Here is a 15,469-nt window from a genome sequence, read left to right as displayed (position 1 = left end):
ACTACACAAAATCACCAAATAGCGAAAATACAAAATACAAAAAGTACTTACAAGTCAAATCAGATCAGAATTAGAACAAAATAACTAACCAAAAGACACAGCCCTTTAACCCTGGTTCATAGATTATTTAATCTGAGTTTTAAAGTGACTTCCTGTCATGAAACAGCTGTGTGACGCAGGCAGGTTAGGACCCAAGTGCAGAATCACAGGACCTAGAAACTCAAACAGCTTTATTGACAGAGTGCTGGAGATACAATACTAAGCTAATCTAAACTGGAATACAGGAACATAAACACAACATACAGAGAAACATGCAGGGAAAAACACACCCACGAGAGAGACAGCGATGCAGGACAGACATAAATACAGACAGGAGGGTAACGAGGGAAGTGGAGATGCACGGGGAACACAGCTGACACAAATGAACAAACACACCAAACACCAGTGTTGGATTTGTATTGTTGATTATCATTTATGCTTAGAAATATCTACTTATATATGCTTAGAGTTTTATAATTAGTTGTAGATTGATAGAGGTTTGATCCTTAGTAGTCTGCAGAGACGTTGTGTGCATTCCAGAGGGCTCTGGCATTCACACCCACACTCTGGGAGCGTGGGAGAGGTCGTACCTTCTCTTATCGTTTTATGGTAGGATAAACGTAGCTATGTCTGTTTTAGTCTAAGTGCCTTTTGTTTAGATGAACTGTTGGACTTCCAAACCAGCAGGGTTAGGGAAGTCGTTTATGGGGTCACACTCTGACCCCCCCACACACACACACACGCACACACGCACACACTTACACAACGCACAGGCAAGGTACTCTTTGTTTGTATGTATACGTCGTATGTTAATGCACCTATGCATATTCATGTTACCTCAATAAAAGAGCAGTGTTACGGGGGAGCAGACAAGAGCAACTGGGGTCAAGCGAAGGAACGGCGTTTGTCCGGTTCTCTCCCGTGCACGAGAAACATGAAGAACTTTGCCCACTCGTGTCTTGCTTTGCTGTGTAATTAAATTGTCCTTAACGTTCCAGCGAATAGGTTTATGCTACAAACCTATCAACGAGGCTGTCAAAATAAAACAGGAAACAGTGAGAAGTGATGACAGGACGTGGAACACAAGGAGAGGAACACGGGAACAGAAAAGGGAAACAAGACAAGGACACTGAACATAGAGAGAGGGACACAGAGGACCGAGACACAAGGAGGACCTGGATGTAAAAGAAACTAACATGGAATAAACTCAGGATTACAAAATCCTGAGTTTATAAACCATGATTTAAAGAAAAATGACGTAGAAACACAAAAACTCAAAATGCTGGGTCAAAAGGACCGAGAACCATGACACTTCCATGCTGACTGTTATCAGACTAACTATCGTTGATGTGAACTACAAAGTTGTAAAGTTTAAGTTGATGGTTTCTCAGTGGATGTGGTAACCATTGGTTTGGTTTTTTTAAAGAGCATTCATTATTTAACTGGTTGTTTGTAGCCCTGATGTTGCTGGACACGTCCTTTATGTGGAAGAAAGTGATTCAGACAGAAGCAAGACAAAAATGAGTTTTGGAGACTCTGCTTCATGGATAATAGCAGTAGTCATTAAACGTTTCACAGCCATGCCCCCCCAAAGCTCCACAAATGTTTTGGGGCAAAAAATAAACAAAATCAAATAAAAATGACACTCAGCAAGAGCGTACGGGGATCTTTCATTTATTTTTTCCTACACAAATCGTACAGATAGGGCTGCTCGATTATGGCAAAAATGATAATCACGATTATTTTCACTGAAATTGAGATCTCGATTATTCGACGATATTTATTTAACCCTTTAAGACCTACTATAGAACCAAGTCCGCCAGAGCTTATATTATTTTTTTTACATGCTGTAGTGCCATTTGTGGGAACATTTCAAGTTGCTATACATCAATACAACTGTTATAGCCCATATTTTAATAATATGTATGCATTAAGTCCATAGTAACTGCATTAATTGCAAAAAAGTGCAATAAACTACAAAAAAAATTGAAAATTGCTTTTGTTTTGTTTACATACATTTCTACTTGGAGAAATTTAAGAGGCTTATCCCTCAAAACTTTAAATACAATAAAGTTGCACAAACTAGTTTACAACAACAGGAAATTTATTTTGAGTGTCTTCATAGTTTTATTTTGGAGATACAACAATTTTTATATACTGCAGGAAAAACAAAAAACAATCCTATGATGCAAATTTGCAAAGAAAACAGCAGGTGCATCAAAATAAACTATTTCCAGCAGTGCAATTTGAGTTCCAAGCATCCCAGAAACTATTCAGAAAAGTCAAACATGACTTATAAAAACACCAGTAGAGGCTTTTAAGGCCTACAAGTATAAAACTACAATTTCCGCGAAAATGACGTCACTTCCGGTTTCGGCCAGGAAATGGCGGACATGTGACAGTTCGCGCTGACGTCTGTTTCACTGTGGAGAATGTTCTGAACAGCTGATCGGATCGGCAAAGCGTGTTTCTGGAATATTATGTTTTTGTTCCTGCAAGCGCTTTTTATGCAGTTTTTGCAAAGCTTTATGTGGAAGGAAACCGTGACCGAGGACAAGCTGATGGCATCAGATGTAAGTACAACTCCTCCGGTTTCATATGCAAAACAAATTATTGCGCTAGCTTACACGGTTCAGGTTCTACAGGGATTTAAAAATAGTTACGCAAAACGGAGCGTGCTGCTCTGACCGGCTTTAAAGGGTTAACAATAACAATGTATTGAATAATGACTTTAAAAAATAATATAAAATAGTGTGCAACACCACTGAAGTTTTTTTTTACCTCTTTTCAACCAACGGCAGTCACTCTCCTCTCCAAATAACTTCTGCTTAGCTTTCCGAGCTTCCCTCGGGTCCTCTTAATCAGCGGTCTCCAACCTTTTTTGTGCCACGGAGCGGTTTATGCCCGACAATATTTTCATGGACCGGCCTTTAAGGTGTCGCGGATAAATGAGGGAGGGGCTAATAATCGGCTCAGTCATTTTTAATGATCGTTGAAAGCCCAGATCGTAATCAAGATTAAAATTCGATTAATTGAGCAGCCCTACGTACAGATATACATATCCTGCATAAATTATTCTCATTCAACTTAGTTTTTCTCATTATTCCCCTTGTCATCAACGCTCATGTCCCACAGTGGCTCCATGTCCCACAGCTTGAGAACTGCTGTGCTGATGCACATCTCAGTGAAACCTGCCCAGCAGAACATGTTTCTAATCTTAAAAAGTCTTTTCTTAAACGTGAAAGAAAATTTTATAAAATAGGACATGTTCTACAAAGTCTCACTGTTTTTTCAGTAATCATAGGACATCAACCAACCAACAATGAATGAATAAAGGACAATAATTTTAATGAAAATAAAATTAGACTAAATTGACTAAAGACTAAGACTAAATTGTTTCTTTCTCCTTCTATGAAGCACATTGGCTCACTGTGGCATTCTGAGTTGAACCTTCATGTCATAAGGTTTGGGAGTCAATGTGATGCCGTAGACTGGAGTGAAGTCTGGTTCTCCTGCGTCCTCGGGCCAGATGAATTTAAACTTGTGCAGAAGAGTCACCATGATGAGGAAGAGCTCCATGCGAGCCAGACCCTCTCCGAGACACATCCGAGGACCTGAGGCATTACAAGACACTTCAAAGTTATCAAAAACAAACAGATTTACCCAACATCCCTGGTACTGTGGGAACAGGGGCATGTCCATATGTGGATTCACAGTTTTCTTAGGTTTTTGGTCTACTAACTACGGCATATTTTACATGCTATAAAAGACAAAAAGGAAAAAAAGCCTTCATGTTTGACACAGTGACATCTGCTCTGATGCTTCTACCTATTAACTTTATTATGATACCAAGATATTTTACACCGAGTTTGTAATCATAGAAAAATAATCAATTAATTTTGGGCTTGCATATTTCAAGCAGGGTTTACAGGTTAATCGGCCCTGTCTGTGTCAGCCAGCGTGTTTGTGCTCATGTACCTGCAGAGAAAGGCATGAAGGCCTCTGGTTTAACAAACTCTCCTTTGTCATCGAGGAAGTTTTCAGGGTTGAATTCATGAGGGAATTTCCACTGTCCCTCCTCGCTGAGCACTGAGGTCAGATTCTCAATGATCACTGTATCCTGAGAAGAAAACAAATGCAAAGACAAGTCCATTAAGGACACTCTTGACTTTATTGTATCTAATGTTAAAAATGATTTAATCAGTCGTCCCTTACCTTGGGAATTGAATATCCCATCAGCTCTGTGTCTTTAGTGGTGCAGTGGAAGACACTGAGAGGAACAGTGTTGGCAACTCTCTGTATTTCATGAATCACAGCCTGGATGAAGAGATTATCTGTGCTTTATCTTTGTCTGAGCAGAGACCTTTTCTATTCAGAGGGAGGGCTCTCTTCACTGTTACTTAATATGGAACTGATCTGAACACAGTAAGAAATCCTGATAAAAAGCCATATCAGTCTAATTTTCCTCATTAAAACAAATAGTTACCTGTTGTTATTAATTAACCTGCAATCACGTGAAAACTACTTTGTCTGCACACACCAGTGTTCTGCAAGAACAACACCCAGTGGAGTTTGTCCAAGTACTCCATGTGTTTTTTATCACACAGCAGCATTACTAGATTTTATGCGTTACGTTAAAACATGTTGTTTGCATAAATAATGTTCCTTCTACTCCTTACGAATAACTATTCAAAGCATGGAAAAGGTTATGATGATACTCCTTTACCATGAAATGCTTCTTTTCTGGTCAGTAGATCAAGTCTACATCAAGTCAGACCAATTCCTTCAGTAAAAGCAGAGCTGCCATGGTTGGATGGATTTCCTGAATAATGCTGTTTATGTGCATCTTCTAATTCATTTTGTAGTTTTAAGATTTTGGATCTGTTGCCAAGACAACCAGACCATGAAAGGTTTTGAAGAAGCAAAAGATTCAGGATGACACCAATTTGACAACAATTTAATTCAGCTGAAATGCTGGAATTTGTGCTTACTGTCTCCATCTCATCCTATCTCTGGCATCCTCTTTTTGTCATGCCAACACTCTGCATGTCCTTCTTCAATATATCCATGAACCTTCTCTATGGTCTTCCTCTTTTCCTACCTGCCAGCTCAGTCTTTACTATACTTTGTCCAAATTATTCACAGAGGAGGGATGTACATGTGTACAGCAAACCATCTCAGCATTGCATCTCCAAAATGATCAACGTGAGCTGTCCTTCTGATATACTGACTTGTAATGTTTACCATCATAGTCACTCCAGAGCATACGTCTGCTCTGCAGGCTCTTTCCACATGTTCCCTACTCTCACTATAGATCACAATGTTATCTACAAACATTATAGTTCACAGAGACTCCTGCCTGATCTCATCTGTCATTGTAAACAAAAGGTCCAATACTGAAGTGATTCCAGCCCCAACTTGAACCAATTTTCAAATCCTGCTACATTACTGATCACTGTCTTGCTGTCCTCGTACATGTCCTACACTTTTCTAATATATTTTGTATCCACTCCTGACTTCCTCATCCAGTACCATAGTTTCTCTCTTGGCATCCTATCATATGATTTCCCTCAATCTATGAAGACCCAGTGCAACTCGTCTAAATAGAGGACAACTGTAAGTAGCAAGATCTCTAACATATACTGTTATGCCTTTTGGTCAAAGGTCAGTAGTTAGTGCATAGTCTGATTAAGTTACATAAGCAAAGTGATAAATAAGTTCAAAGTTAAGAAATATTCTAAGTAATTCATGCTAAAAACAGTTAAAATGTCTGGGTTCGAAATTTGCTCAGAGTGAGACATCGTTATCACAAGCGATCTTTGTATTGTATGTGCGGAAATGGGAGTGAGGGAGCGCTCTGATCATTTGCCTATCTTTGATGTATTTTTTCCGTTAATGCCGTGAAAAGTGCTTCGGCAGTATTAAAAGAGTGAACGAGTTCATGTACACGCTAAGAGTGCCCTACACGCTTGTACCTTGGGAAACGTTTGTCTTTGTGAGTATTTATATGTTCAGAAATAACTTTTATATGTGTTTAACTGGAGTGAACTGCGATGCTAATGTAACGCATGTGTTAAGCTAGGCTAATCAGTAAATTTGTCATTAAGATGTGTATTAGCTAGCAATTTATTTTCATTTTCTGTATGTTTCAGTTACAAATAAGAAATAGCAAGGAGAAGCCTTGAGAGAGGATAAGGCTTTAAAGGATCTTCATTAAAAGCAAGAAAAGCAAGCCTTGTGTGGAAGATCTCCTCTATTTTGTTCGCTAGCTGTCTAGCTTCACATAGTCACGTGTCGTGAGGGCAGCATATATACAGTACCTGAATGTAAGGCATCTTGTGTCTGTCCTCAAAAGTGGCTTGATCTTTCCCTTCCAATACTTGATCTATCTCTTGCTGACATTTTTCTGTGTAAGAGAGATAACATCACACATTAACATCCACATTTCACAATACTGCTTCCATCCATCCATCCATACATCCATCTTCTTCCACTTATCCGGGGCCGGGTCGCGGGGGCAGCAGCCCAAGCAGAGAAGCCCAACTTATTGCCGGCTATGAGGACCAGGCTCTTACAACGGTTGTATAAGGATCGAATGGCCCGTAGCAATGGGTCAGACACCCCACAGGACACCTGAGGGACACGGTCGAATGCCTTCTCCAAGTCCACAAAACACATATAGACCAGTTGGGCAAACTCCCGTGTGCCCTCAAGTATCCTCGACAGCTTACACAACATGATAACACTGTATTTTGTAAGTAATAATTTGGGGTTCAAAAGAAAGATGAAAATGCATAATGATTAAGCAGGTCTCCTTTTGGCCCCGCCTACATTTTTTATAAGCTGTGTTTCAATTTAGACTGTTATGTGAAGGCTACAGACAAGTCATAGAATTCAATGACAAATAACCATAATATGCATTATTTACATGTGCAGGTTTACCTTGGATGTGCGGGTAGTTCATAAGGTAAAGAAAACCAGTCAGTAGGGTGTTGGAGGTGGTGTCAGTCCCAGCAATATAAAGATCTATAGAGTACATAATGAGCTGGTCCTCTGAAAATGAAGACCTGTCATTGCCTCGCTACAAAAAAGGGGAACAATTATTGTAAGACAAATGTCTTAATCTGTTCCTGGAAATTAATTAAAAACTGTAAAATAAAAACAAAAACGTTTCTGTGAAGTATTTAGGCATTTCCTTTTAGAAAGTAGGATTAAATTAATTTGATTTTAAATATGCCTAATACATATGTAAAACAGAATATGAAAAACAGATCTGTTTCTTTTCACACTCACACCTTCTCCAGTTCCTCCAGATAGCAGTCAATAAAATCTCGTGGCTCTCCAGGAACTCTGGTCTTCTTGTGCTCATTGATTAAATCAATTATAATATTCCTACAAGTCTAAAGAGCAAACGACATTATTCACAGTTTGAAAGAATTTTACTTCTTCCTTCTGGTAAAGTGAAAATTAAAATTACCTCCACATTCTGAAAGGCCTTTTGGAAGGGCAGTGGCAGGTTACGAATTATAGGGAAAGAGTCATAGAGCTGAAAGGAAAGACAAGCTGGGTAATTTGCTTAAATATCATCAGAGGCGACCAGTCCTGGTTTTCCTTTTTTGCTGGTTCTACTTATCAAATGACCACGCTAGCATGCTAAAGCTAGATGTGACAAAAACATCTGCATGTTAGTTTTGTTACAGGTGGAATTGTTGCAGTAAAATCTCCGCCTTAACGAAATTCCTGAGGAAACTTTGTTACCTCAGAAACATGCTTTTACTCACCATAGCCCACGGTCCATTGACCATCTTGGTATTCTCAGTGAAGCACTGAACAATCTGTTTGATTAATGCGTTGTCATACTCGTAGCGTCTAGCAAACAGAACCTGGCAGATGATGTTGGAGGCCACATTGTGAAACATAACTCGAGGACTCATGGTTTTACCTGGTAATGTAACAGCACAGCATTGTAAAACAACACAAAAGAACATTATGGAAACAACGGCTCACCACAAAATTCAGTTATGTGGACCAACGCTTACCAACGCTCTCCTCCAGCGTGCTAACAAGATGTTTTATCTCTTCATGAATCCGGTCCTCCATCGAGTTCTTCCCCAGACCAAAGTTCCTCAAAGTCATCAGAGCAAAGCGACGATGTTCCCTCCAACTAGAGCCGTAATCTATCATAACGACCCCTACGACAAAATTAGAAACACAAAGAAGGGAAAGACGTAAAGATCATCAATGCTGACAATTTGTCATCATTGCTCTACTTTCTGGCTTATTTCATCTTTTATTTTTATTTTATTCAGTACAGCTCGATACACCAGCATCTCACTGGAGTTTCACTGCAGTCAGAAAAGACTTAGCATCTCTAGCATGCATGCTAAAATTCAATTATTGATTTAAGCGTGAACAGTAGTGCAATTCCAGGATAACTACGAGGATCTTAAAATAAGCAACAGGTCAACTGATAGAAGCTGCTCTGGGAATGTTAGACTCTGGTTAAACATGCAAACACGTGCAATAAAAACATTTCATTGCCTGAACATGTGAAGCAAGTCATTTTTTAACCAGCTTGTTTCAAAGAACATGAACCAAAGTGGTTTGAAAACTTAGATCATCTTAGAGTCTTCCTATAATTTAGATTCATATTTGCTGTTTAAAAAAAATGTGTTTGTAGTTTTTTGTATGATGGATGGAAGTTATTAGTAATAATGTAGCATGATGTATTTTTTTATTTTACATCAATTTATTTGCAATGTTTTGTGTCTGTTTTGCCACCATGATTATTTCCAAAGTAATGAGTCTTTTCTCTTATGAACGCACCAAATAACAGCACACTACAACCTCCAACATTAGAATCCAGAAAGAAATAGAAAGACTTTGTTTGGCTTTTTTTGTAACAGATGTTATGTTTTTTGATAGATAACATCTGTTCTACCTTTCCTTTTGGTGACATCATTAATAAAGAAGTCTTGGGGTCGTCCAGCAAAATCAGCAGCCTTAGTCACCATCGCCTCCTTTACGGCCTTCAGCCCATTGATGACTACAGCTGGTTTCTGGCCAATGTAAATACTGTAGACATCTCCATAAGACTTCCTCAGCTGGGAGGGAACAAAATGACATGGCAGTTTTTGAAATTTATGTACCAGATACTCAGGTGGACATTTCCCTCCAACACGGTTAAACATTTCTGTCCAGTAATTTCAGTTATTCTGTGGAGAGAAAAAAGCATCAAATGAACTAATCCTGAACATTTCATGGAGGGATACAGAGGAAGCCCACATATTTACAGTGGGACATGCTTACATTTGTGGATCTGTGCCACAAGTAACATGACAGTGACTGAAATCATTTACACATATTCAGATCAACATTTCTTTCTAAAGGACTTAAACATATTTACCAAATTAGTTAAGCTAAGTGTTTCGGGGGAAGTACCATATAAAGTTTATGTATGCAAAAGTTAACAGTCATGACATAAAAGAAACTGTACTGGTAACCAGTAAGTTGTTTATTGCATAAAGGTGCATGTTTAGCATGAACTTTCACAATTATTTAGGGTTTTACTCATATTCTAAAAGATGTTAATGAGTGTGTGACCGATTAGAGACGCGGGTGTTATTATAGTCTCCATTTCCTAATTAGTTTTTTTTAAAAATTTCTTTAGTTTTTCCAGTGTAGTTTAGTTTCATGGTGGCATTTTCACTTTCAGTGTAAGATTTTTGGATTTCAAATGATTTCATTTACCAGTCACAGATGTTAATTTATATTAATTAATAAATCCACTAGTGGGATAAGAATATGACATTTAAACACATTTCATTGCAAGGTTTTTCTTACCCTCTCAAAGTCCTTCAAGGGGTTCTCTAAACTCAGCTGCAAAATGGTTCCCAGTATGGGAAAGACTGGGGGTCCTGGTGGGAAGTTCTTTGGCCTCTTGGATTTGACCTGAAGGATGATAAAGAAAACGCAGATCCATAGCAGCACAACTGAAAGAAACATGATCATATGAGTTGGACTGCACTGAGAGCAGTAGCTGGCTGACCTGATTATATACACGTAACTCAGCCAGCTGTTTACCCTTTGCTCTATGTGAAAGGTTAGTCACAACTTTGAAAGAACAGCACACATTGCTCAACCACTTTTAGCGTGCATATAGGCTACTGTACATCAGTACCTGTCTTCTCTAACAATATGCAACAAGAAGCTGAGGTTATGAAAGAACAAAGATAAGGGGATCTCTCTTTATGATCCTTCACTCCACAGTTAACGAAACATGTCTCAGTCTTAAGGTGGTCATTTATGTGTGAAGCATCTTAAATATACCACAGCCCTTAGTTCACTGTAGAGGCTAGCTGGTTGACATGCTACAATCTAATAGCTCAACTGTTCTGCCTCTGTCTTTTGTCCTATGAACATTGATTCTTTATATTAAACGCGAGTGAAGACGTCACATAAATATGATAGAGCCAAAGGAAGTTTTTGGTTTCTATTCATTCGTTGGTTTCTCCACCTCTCCAATAATTTGCCATATTCTTTTTTCAAGGATTGGCGAACATTGGGAGCCTAAGAGCACTGCACTGTGTGCTGTGATTACGTGTGATGGGTAGACATGATGGAGTATTGCAGGAGTAAACAAAGTGAATTAGCAATGTGGTAAATGCCACGAGTGAATGATGAACTAAACATAGGATTAGTCAAGTTTTTAATAATGGGTGCTTTTCATTTGCTGTAATTCTGCATTGTTTTTCGACACCCTAACATGAAAAAAAACCCAAACAAATTCAAGACAAATTCATATGTAATTTCACAGGCTTATAGACCATTTCCAGCTACTTCTAAGTAGCTACTTCAAAGAAGGACTCATGCAGGCTGGAGAAACTGATCAGGAGGGCTGGCTCTGTGGTCGGCATGAAGCTGGACACTCTGGTGACAGTGGCAGAGAAAAGGACATTAAAGAAACTGATGGACATTATGGACAATGCTGGGCATCCTCTGCACACGGCCATAAACAACCAGAAGAGTCTGTTCAGTGACAGGTTGCTTCTCCCCAAGACAAGAACTAACAGACTTAAAAACTCCTTTGTCCCACACGCCATCAGACTGTTTAACTCCTCTCTGGAGGGGAGAGGGAGGGGAAACAGGAGGACAAAGGAGGGAACAACTAAGCTGTAGTGCCTCTTCACCTCACTGTGCAATACCTTTTGTAAATAGTCAACAGTGAAATTGACCTCAATACTTGAAATGTGCAATTCACTTGTATTTTTATTTTTTATTCCTATTTATTCTATTTATCCCCTTCGTATATTTTATTTATATTGTCTCTGTATTTATATATATGTGTGTGTGTGTGTGTGTGTGTGTGTGTGTGTGTGTGTGTGTGTGTGTGTGTGTGTGTGTGTATATATATATATATATATATATATATATATATATATATATATATATATATATATATATATATAATATTCTGTAACTCTGTAACTTCTGTCGGTGCTGTGCTTTTTTGGAAATCGAATTTGTATTTGTATTTTGTATTTATTTATTTATTGTCATTGTCAAGAACAATGAAATTGTGTTTGGGGCTTCCATACAACCCAAAAAAAAAGAAGAAAATAATAAATACCCCTTAAAACCCAAGTGTACATATTTAACCCAGTGTGACTCCAATGCAATGAGACAATCCTTAGCAATAATGTTCGTAGAAATTCAGACAAAGACCTGAGAAACATGACAAAATACAACAATGCAACCCATTCAATATTATTGTACTGTGAGATATGATATCAGATATGATAGTTATCTATTTAAGAAAGAGGGGGGGGGGGGGGGGGGGCAGGGGGGGGAAGAGAATAAAGATATGATGCACCAATGCAGACCAGTTCATTGCTATTAAGAAGTTGGATATGGTTATTGTCCGTGAGAGGGGGGCAGAGAGTTCAGGAGCCTCACAGCCTGTGGATACAGGCTGTTGGCCAGTCTGGATGTTCTGGCCTGTATAGACCTGTACCTTCTCCCTGAGGGCAGCAGATGGAAAAGGTGGCGCGCAGGGTGATGTTGGTCCCGCAGGATACTGTGCACCCTCCTCAGACAGCGAGTGGGGAAGATATTACTGATCTCTGGCAGACTTGTTCCAATAATTCTGCCAACTTCTTTCACCACCCGCTGGAGTGCTTGCTGATCGGCCTTGGTGCAGCTGGGGAACCACACTAGAAATCCATACGTCAGAACGCTGCTGATGGCACAGTTGTAGAAGTTCAACATCAGAGATCTGGGAATGTGTGCGCTCCGCAGTCTCCTCAGGTAGTAGAGGCGCTGTTGGGCCTTCCGTACAACTGAGGTGATATGGTTGCCCCAGGACAGGTCCTCGGTCACAGTTACCCCCAAGAATTTAAAACTGCTCACCCTCTCCACCGCCTCACTGCCAATGAAGAGAGGCAGATGGTTGTTATGGCCCCTCTTCCGGAAATCTACAATGATCTCCTTGGTCTTTTTGGTGTTTAAGACCAAGTTATTGTCGTGGCACCATGACTCTAGTTGTTGCACCTCTGTCCTATAGTTTGTCTCATCATTGTTGGATATAAGTCCGAGCACTGTAGTGTCATCTGCAAACTTAACAATGAGATTGGACAGTCATGGGTGAAGAGAGTGTATAGCAGAGGGCTCAGAACACACCCCTGAGGGGCACCGGTGTTGACCACAAGGGTGGAAGAGGTGTTCTTACCCACTCTGACACTCTGTCTACGGTTAGTGAGGAAGTCCACAATCCAGTTGCACAGAGAAGAGTTAAGTCCCAGTTGGTGGAGTTTGGGACGGAGTTTGTATGGCCGGATGGTATTAAAAGCCGAGCTGTAGTCTACAAAGAGGAGCCGTGCATAGGTGTTCCTGTGTTCCAAGTGCTTCAGTAATGTGTGCAGCACTGTGGCGATCGCATCCTCGGTTGACCGGTTCTCCCTGTATGCAAACTGGTGCGAGTCCAGGGATGGTGGAAAAGCAGCTCTGATGTGTTTAATGACCAGTCTCTCCAGGCATTTGGCGGGAATGGGGGTGAGTGCCACAGGTCTGAAATCGTTCAGACATGTGACATTTGACTGTTTTGGGATGGGAATTTCCCAGAGGAACCCACCCGAGGGATTAATAAAGTTCTATCTAAGTATACCTTATTAGGTTCTAACATGGGAATTGTTGCATATTACTAAAAGATTGTGAAAGCACAGCTCTAGCAGGGACTCTTTTTGTTCACAGTAAAAAGCAAAATCTTGGATCAAAATAATTTGTTTTAGTCTAGCGTACAAAAACATCTGGTGTGCACAAAGTAATATCTAGTGCACAGATAACGCAAATAAAACACGGCAGTGTAGTGTAATGTTTTACTATAAATGTGCCAACAAGTTGAATTTTTCTTGATTATAAATGAGTACGGGGGGAGTTGTATTACCTTGTATGTGTGGATAGTTCATCAGGTAAAGAAAACCAGTAAGAAGCGTGTTAGAGGTGGTGCCAGTCCCAGCGAAGTGAAGATTCAGCGAGTACATAATGAGCTCTTCTTCTGAAAATGCAGACTCTTCATCAACTCTCTAAAAATGCAGAGAGTGATAATTGTACGAAACATTCAAGCAAGACAAAAATGTATCTTATCATACATATAAGAGTATGAGTGTTATACTTGTGTAACAAGATACTGAGTAAATACTGAGAATTTCCATTTATTTATTGCTTTCCTTTTCACGCTCACACATCTTCTCCAGTTCATCCAGGTAGCAGTCAATAAAGTCTCGTGGCTCTCCGGGAACTCGGGTCTCTCTGTGCTCGCTCACCATGCGACGTGAAAGATTCTTATAAATCTAAAACATGCAATTCTTCATTACTTTTCGTTTTTCACTGACAGTGTGCATGCGTATGTTTCTATCTTTATTGTACAAACGTGTGTTAAGAATGATCTTCAACATTACCTCCATTTTCTTAAAGGCCTTTTGGAAGGGCAGTGGCAGGTTACGTATTATAGGAAAAGAGTCATACAGCTGCAGAAAAACAACCAAACAACATAATTGGTGGAAGAAGACGTATTGCTGAAGATAACTTTTAAGATTTTTATTTGACTGGCAAAACTATGTTGGATGGACAGTCAACAAGTCGATACAAAGTCCATTCTGACTTCTAAACAATAAGAGCATAGCAGTGATTTCACAGTGGATTTTGATCTTGAAGACGTTTCACCTTCAGCTCTAGACTGAGCTGAAGACTGTAGCCATGTTGGCATGCTCCAGGCAGTCTCACAGACCTGTTAGGAAACTGTAAACACTTTGCCTCGATAGCATTGCTGTCAGTTTTACTCACCGTGGCCCACGGTCCATTGACTATCTTTGAAACCTCGGTAAAGACTTCAACAAACAGTTTGATTAACTCATCATCGTACTTGTAGCGTCTAGCAAACAGAACCTGGCAGATGATGTTGGAGGCTCCATTATGAAACATAACCTTAGGGCTCATTGTTTTACCTGTAGGAGACATAATGAAACAAGACAGCACTGTACGAGAGTACAAATCAATATTCTGAAACCAACAGCACTGTGCAAAACTGTTGTGTGAACCCATCAATGAACATACCAATGTTCTTTTCCAGGGTACTGATGATGTGTTTGATCTCGTCATGAATTCTCTCCCCCATTGAATTCTTTCCCAGACCAAAGTTCCTCAAAGTCATCAAAGCAAAGCGACGCTGTTCCCTCCACTTAGAGCCATAATCTGCCATAATGACTCCTACAACAGGTTGAGCAACATAAAGAAGAAAGAACTCAAAAATGTTCCCTGTTCCAAAGCTCTCCAACCTCTTGGCCTAAAACGTAAGTGAACAATTGATCCTCACAGTGTAGTTTAAAGTCAGTAAAACATCAGCAACATCAACTTTCCCAGGTAGGAAACATAAACCACTGTGAGTCTGTTTCGCTTGTTTTGATGCACGCGAAAGTCACTCATTAATGAACAAGCCTTGAGGTCGTCCAGCAAAATCAGCAGCCTTGGTCACCATAGCCTCCTTCATGGCCTTTACACCATTGATGACTACAGCTGGTTTACAACCGATGAAAATACTGTAGACATCTCCATAAGACTTCCTCAGCTGGGAGGAAACAAAATGACATGTTTGAAATCCATGCGTCACACCCTCAGATGAATATTACATTTTGAAGGGGCTTTAAACATATTTACAGACCAGAGGAATTAACATTTTATATGGTCTAAAGCAGCTATGAAAAAAATTGAATTAAATGTAATTTATGTCCTTAATATTTTTCTACTATGACCTGAAAATAGGACCCTGTGTACGCATCCTGCTAGACACAGCTTGTGGCATATTAGTAAAGCTATATTGACAAATTATACTCAATAAAATAATTGTTTTTTTGAAGCATATACTGCTCTTTTATTA

General features: G+C 39.6%; 2 protein-coding genes across 4 annotated transcripts; both read right to left on the bottom strand.

Annotated features, from left to right (window-relative positions):
• Positions 1–3,366: 3,366 nt before the first annotated feature.
• LOC113027181 (cytochrome P450 2F2-like) lies at positions 3,367–10,078 on the bottom strand. The gene is made up of 11 exons (XM_026176777.1): positions 9,883–10,078; positions 8,981–9,143; positions 8,079–8,231; positions 7,821–7,981; positions 7,517–7,585; positions 7,335–7,439; positions 6,982–7,120; positions 6,360–6,445; positions 4,255–4,356; positions 4,018–4,159; positions 3,367–3,653 (listed from the first exon to the last, which is right to left on the bottom strand). The coding sequence occupies exons 1-11, from the start codon at positions 10,048–10,050 to the stop codon at positions 3,466–3,468; spliced, it is 1,476 nt and encodes a 491-aa protein (XP_026032562.1). The 5' UTR covers positions 10,051–10,078; the 3' UTR covers positions 3,367–3,465.
• LOC113027182 (cytochrome P450 2J6-like) lies at positions 9,929–15,469 on the bottom strand. Of its 3 annotated transcripts, none has more exons than XM_026176780.1 (6): positions 14,650–15,469; positions 14,380–14,540; positions 13,995–14,063; positions 13,778–13,886; positions 13,481–13,619; positions 9,929–9,990 (listed from the first exon to the last, which is right to left on the bottom strand). In XM_026176780.1, coding segments are annotated over exons 1-5 (486 nt in total). In that variant the 5' UTR covers positions 14,795–15,469; the 3' UTR covers positions 9,929–9,990; positions 13,481–13,617. The 3 variants fall into 3 exon arrangements, with proteins under 3 accessions (XP_026032565.1, XP_026032564.1, XP_026032563.1); XM_026176779.1 differs by having other exon boundaries at positions 13,481–13,886; positions 14,650–14,802; positions 14,909–15,469; XM_026176778.1 differs by having other exon boundaries at positions 13,481–13,886.

Source organism: Astatotilapia calliptera, chromosome 7 (genome assembly GCF_900246225.1).
Source record: "Astatotilapia calliptera chromosome 7, fAstCal1.2, whole genome shotgun sequence".
Taxonomy (NCBI): Eukaryota; Metazoa; Chordata; class Actinopteri; order Cichliformes; family Cichlidae; genus Astatotilapia; species Astatotilapia calliptera.
Note: the sequence above shows the minus strand (reverse complement) of the source record. Positions and strands in the feature narration are given on the sequence as shown.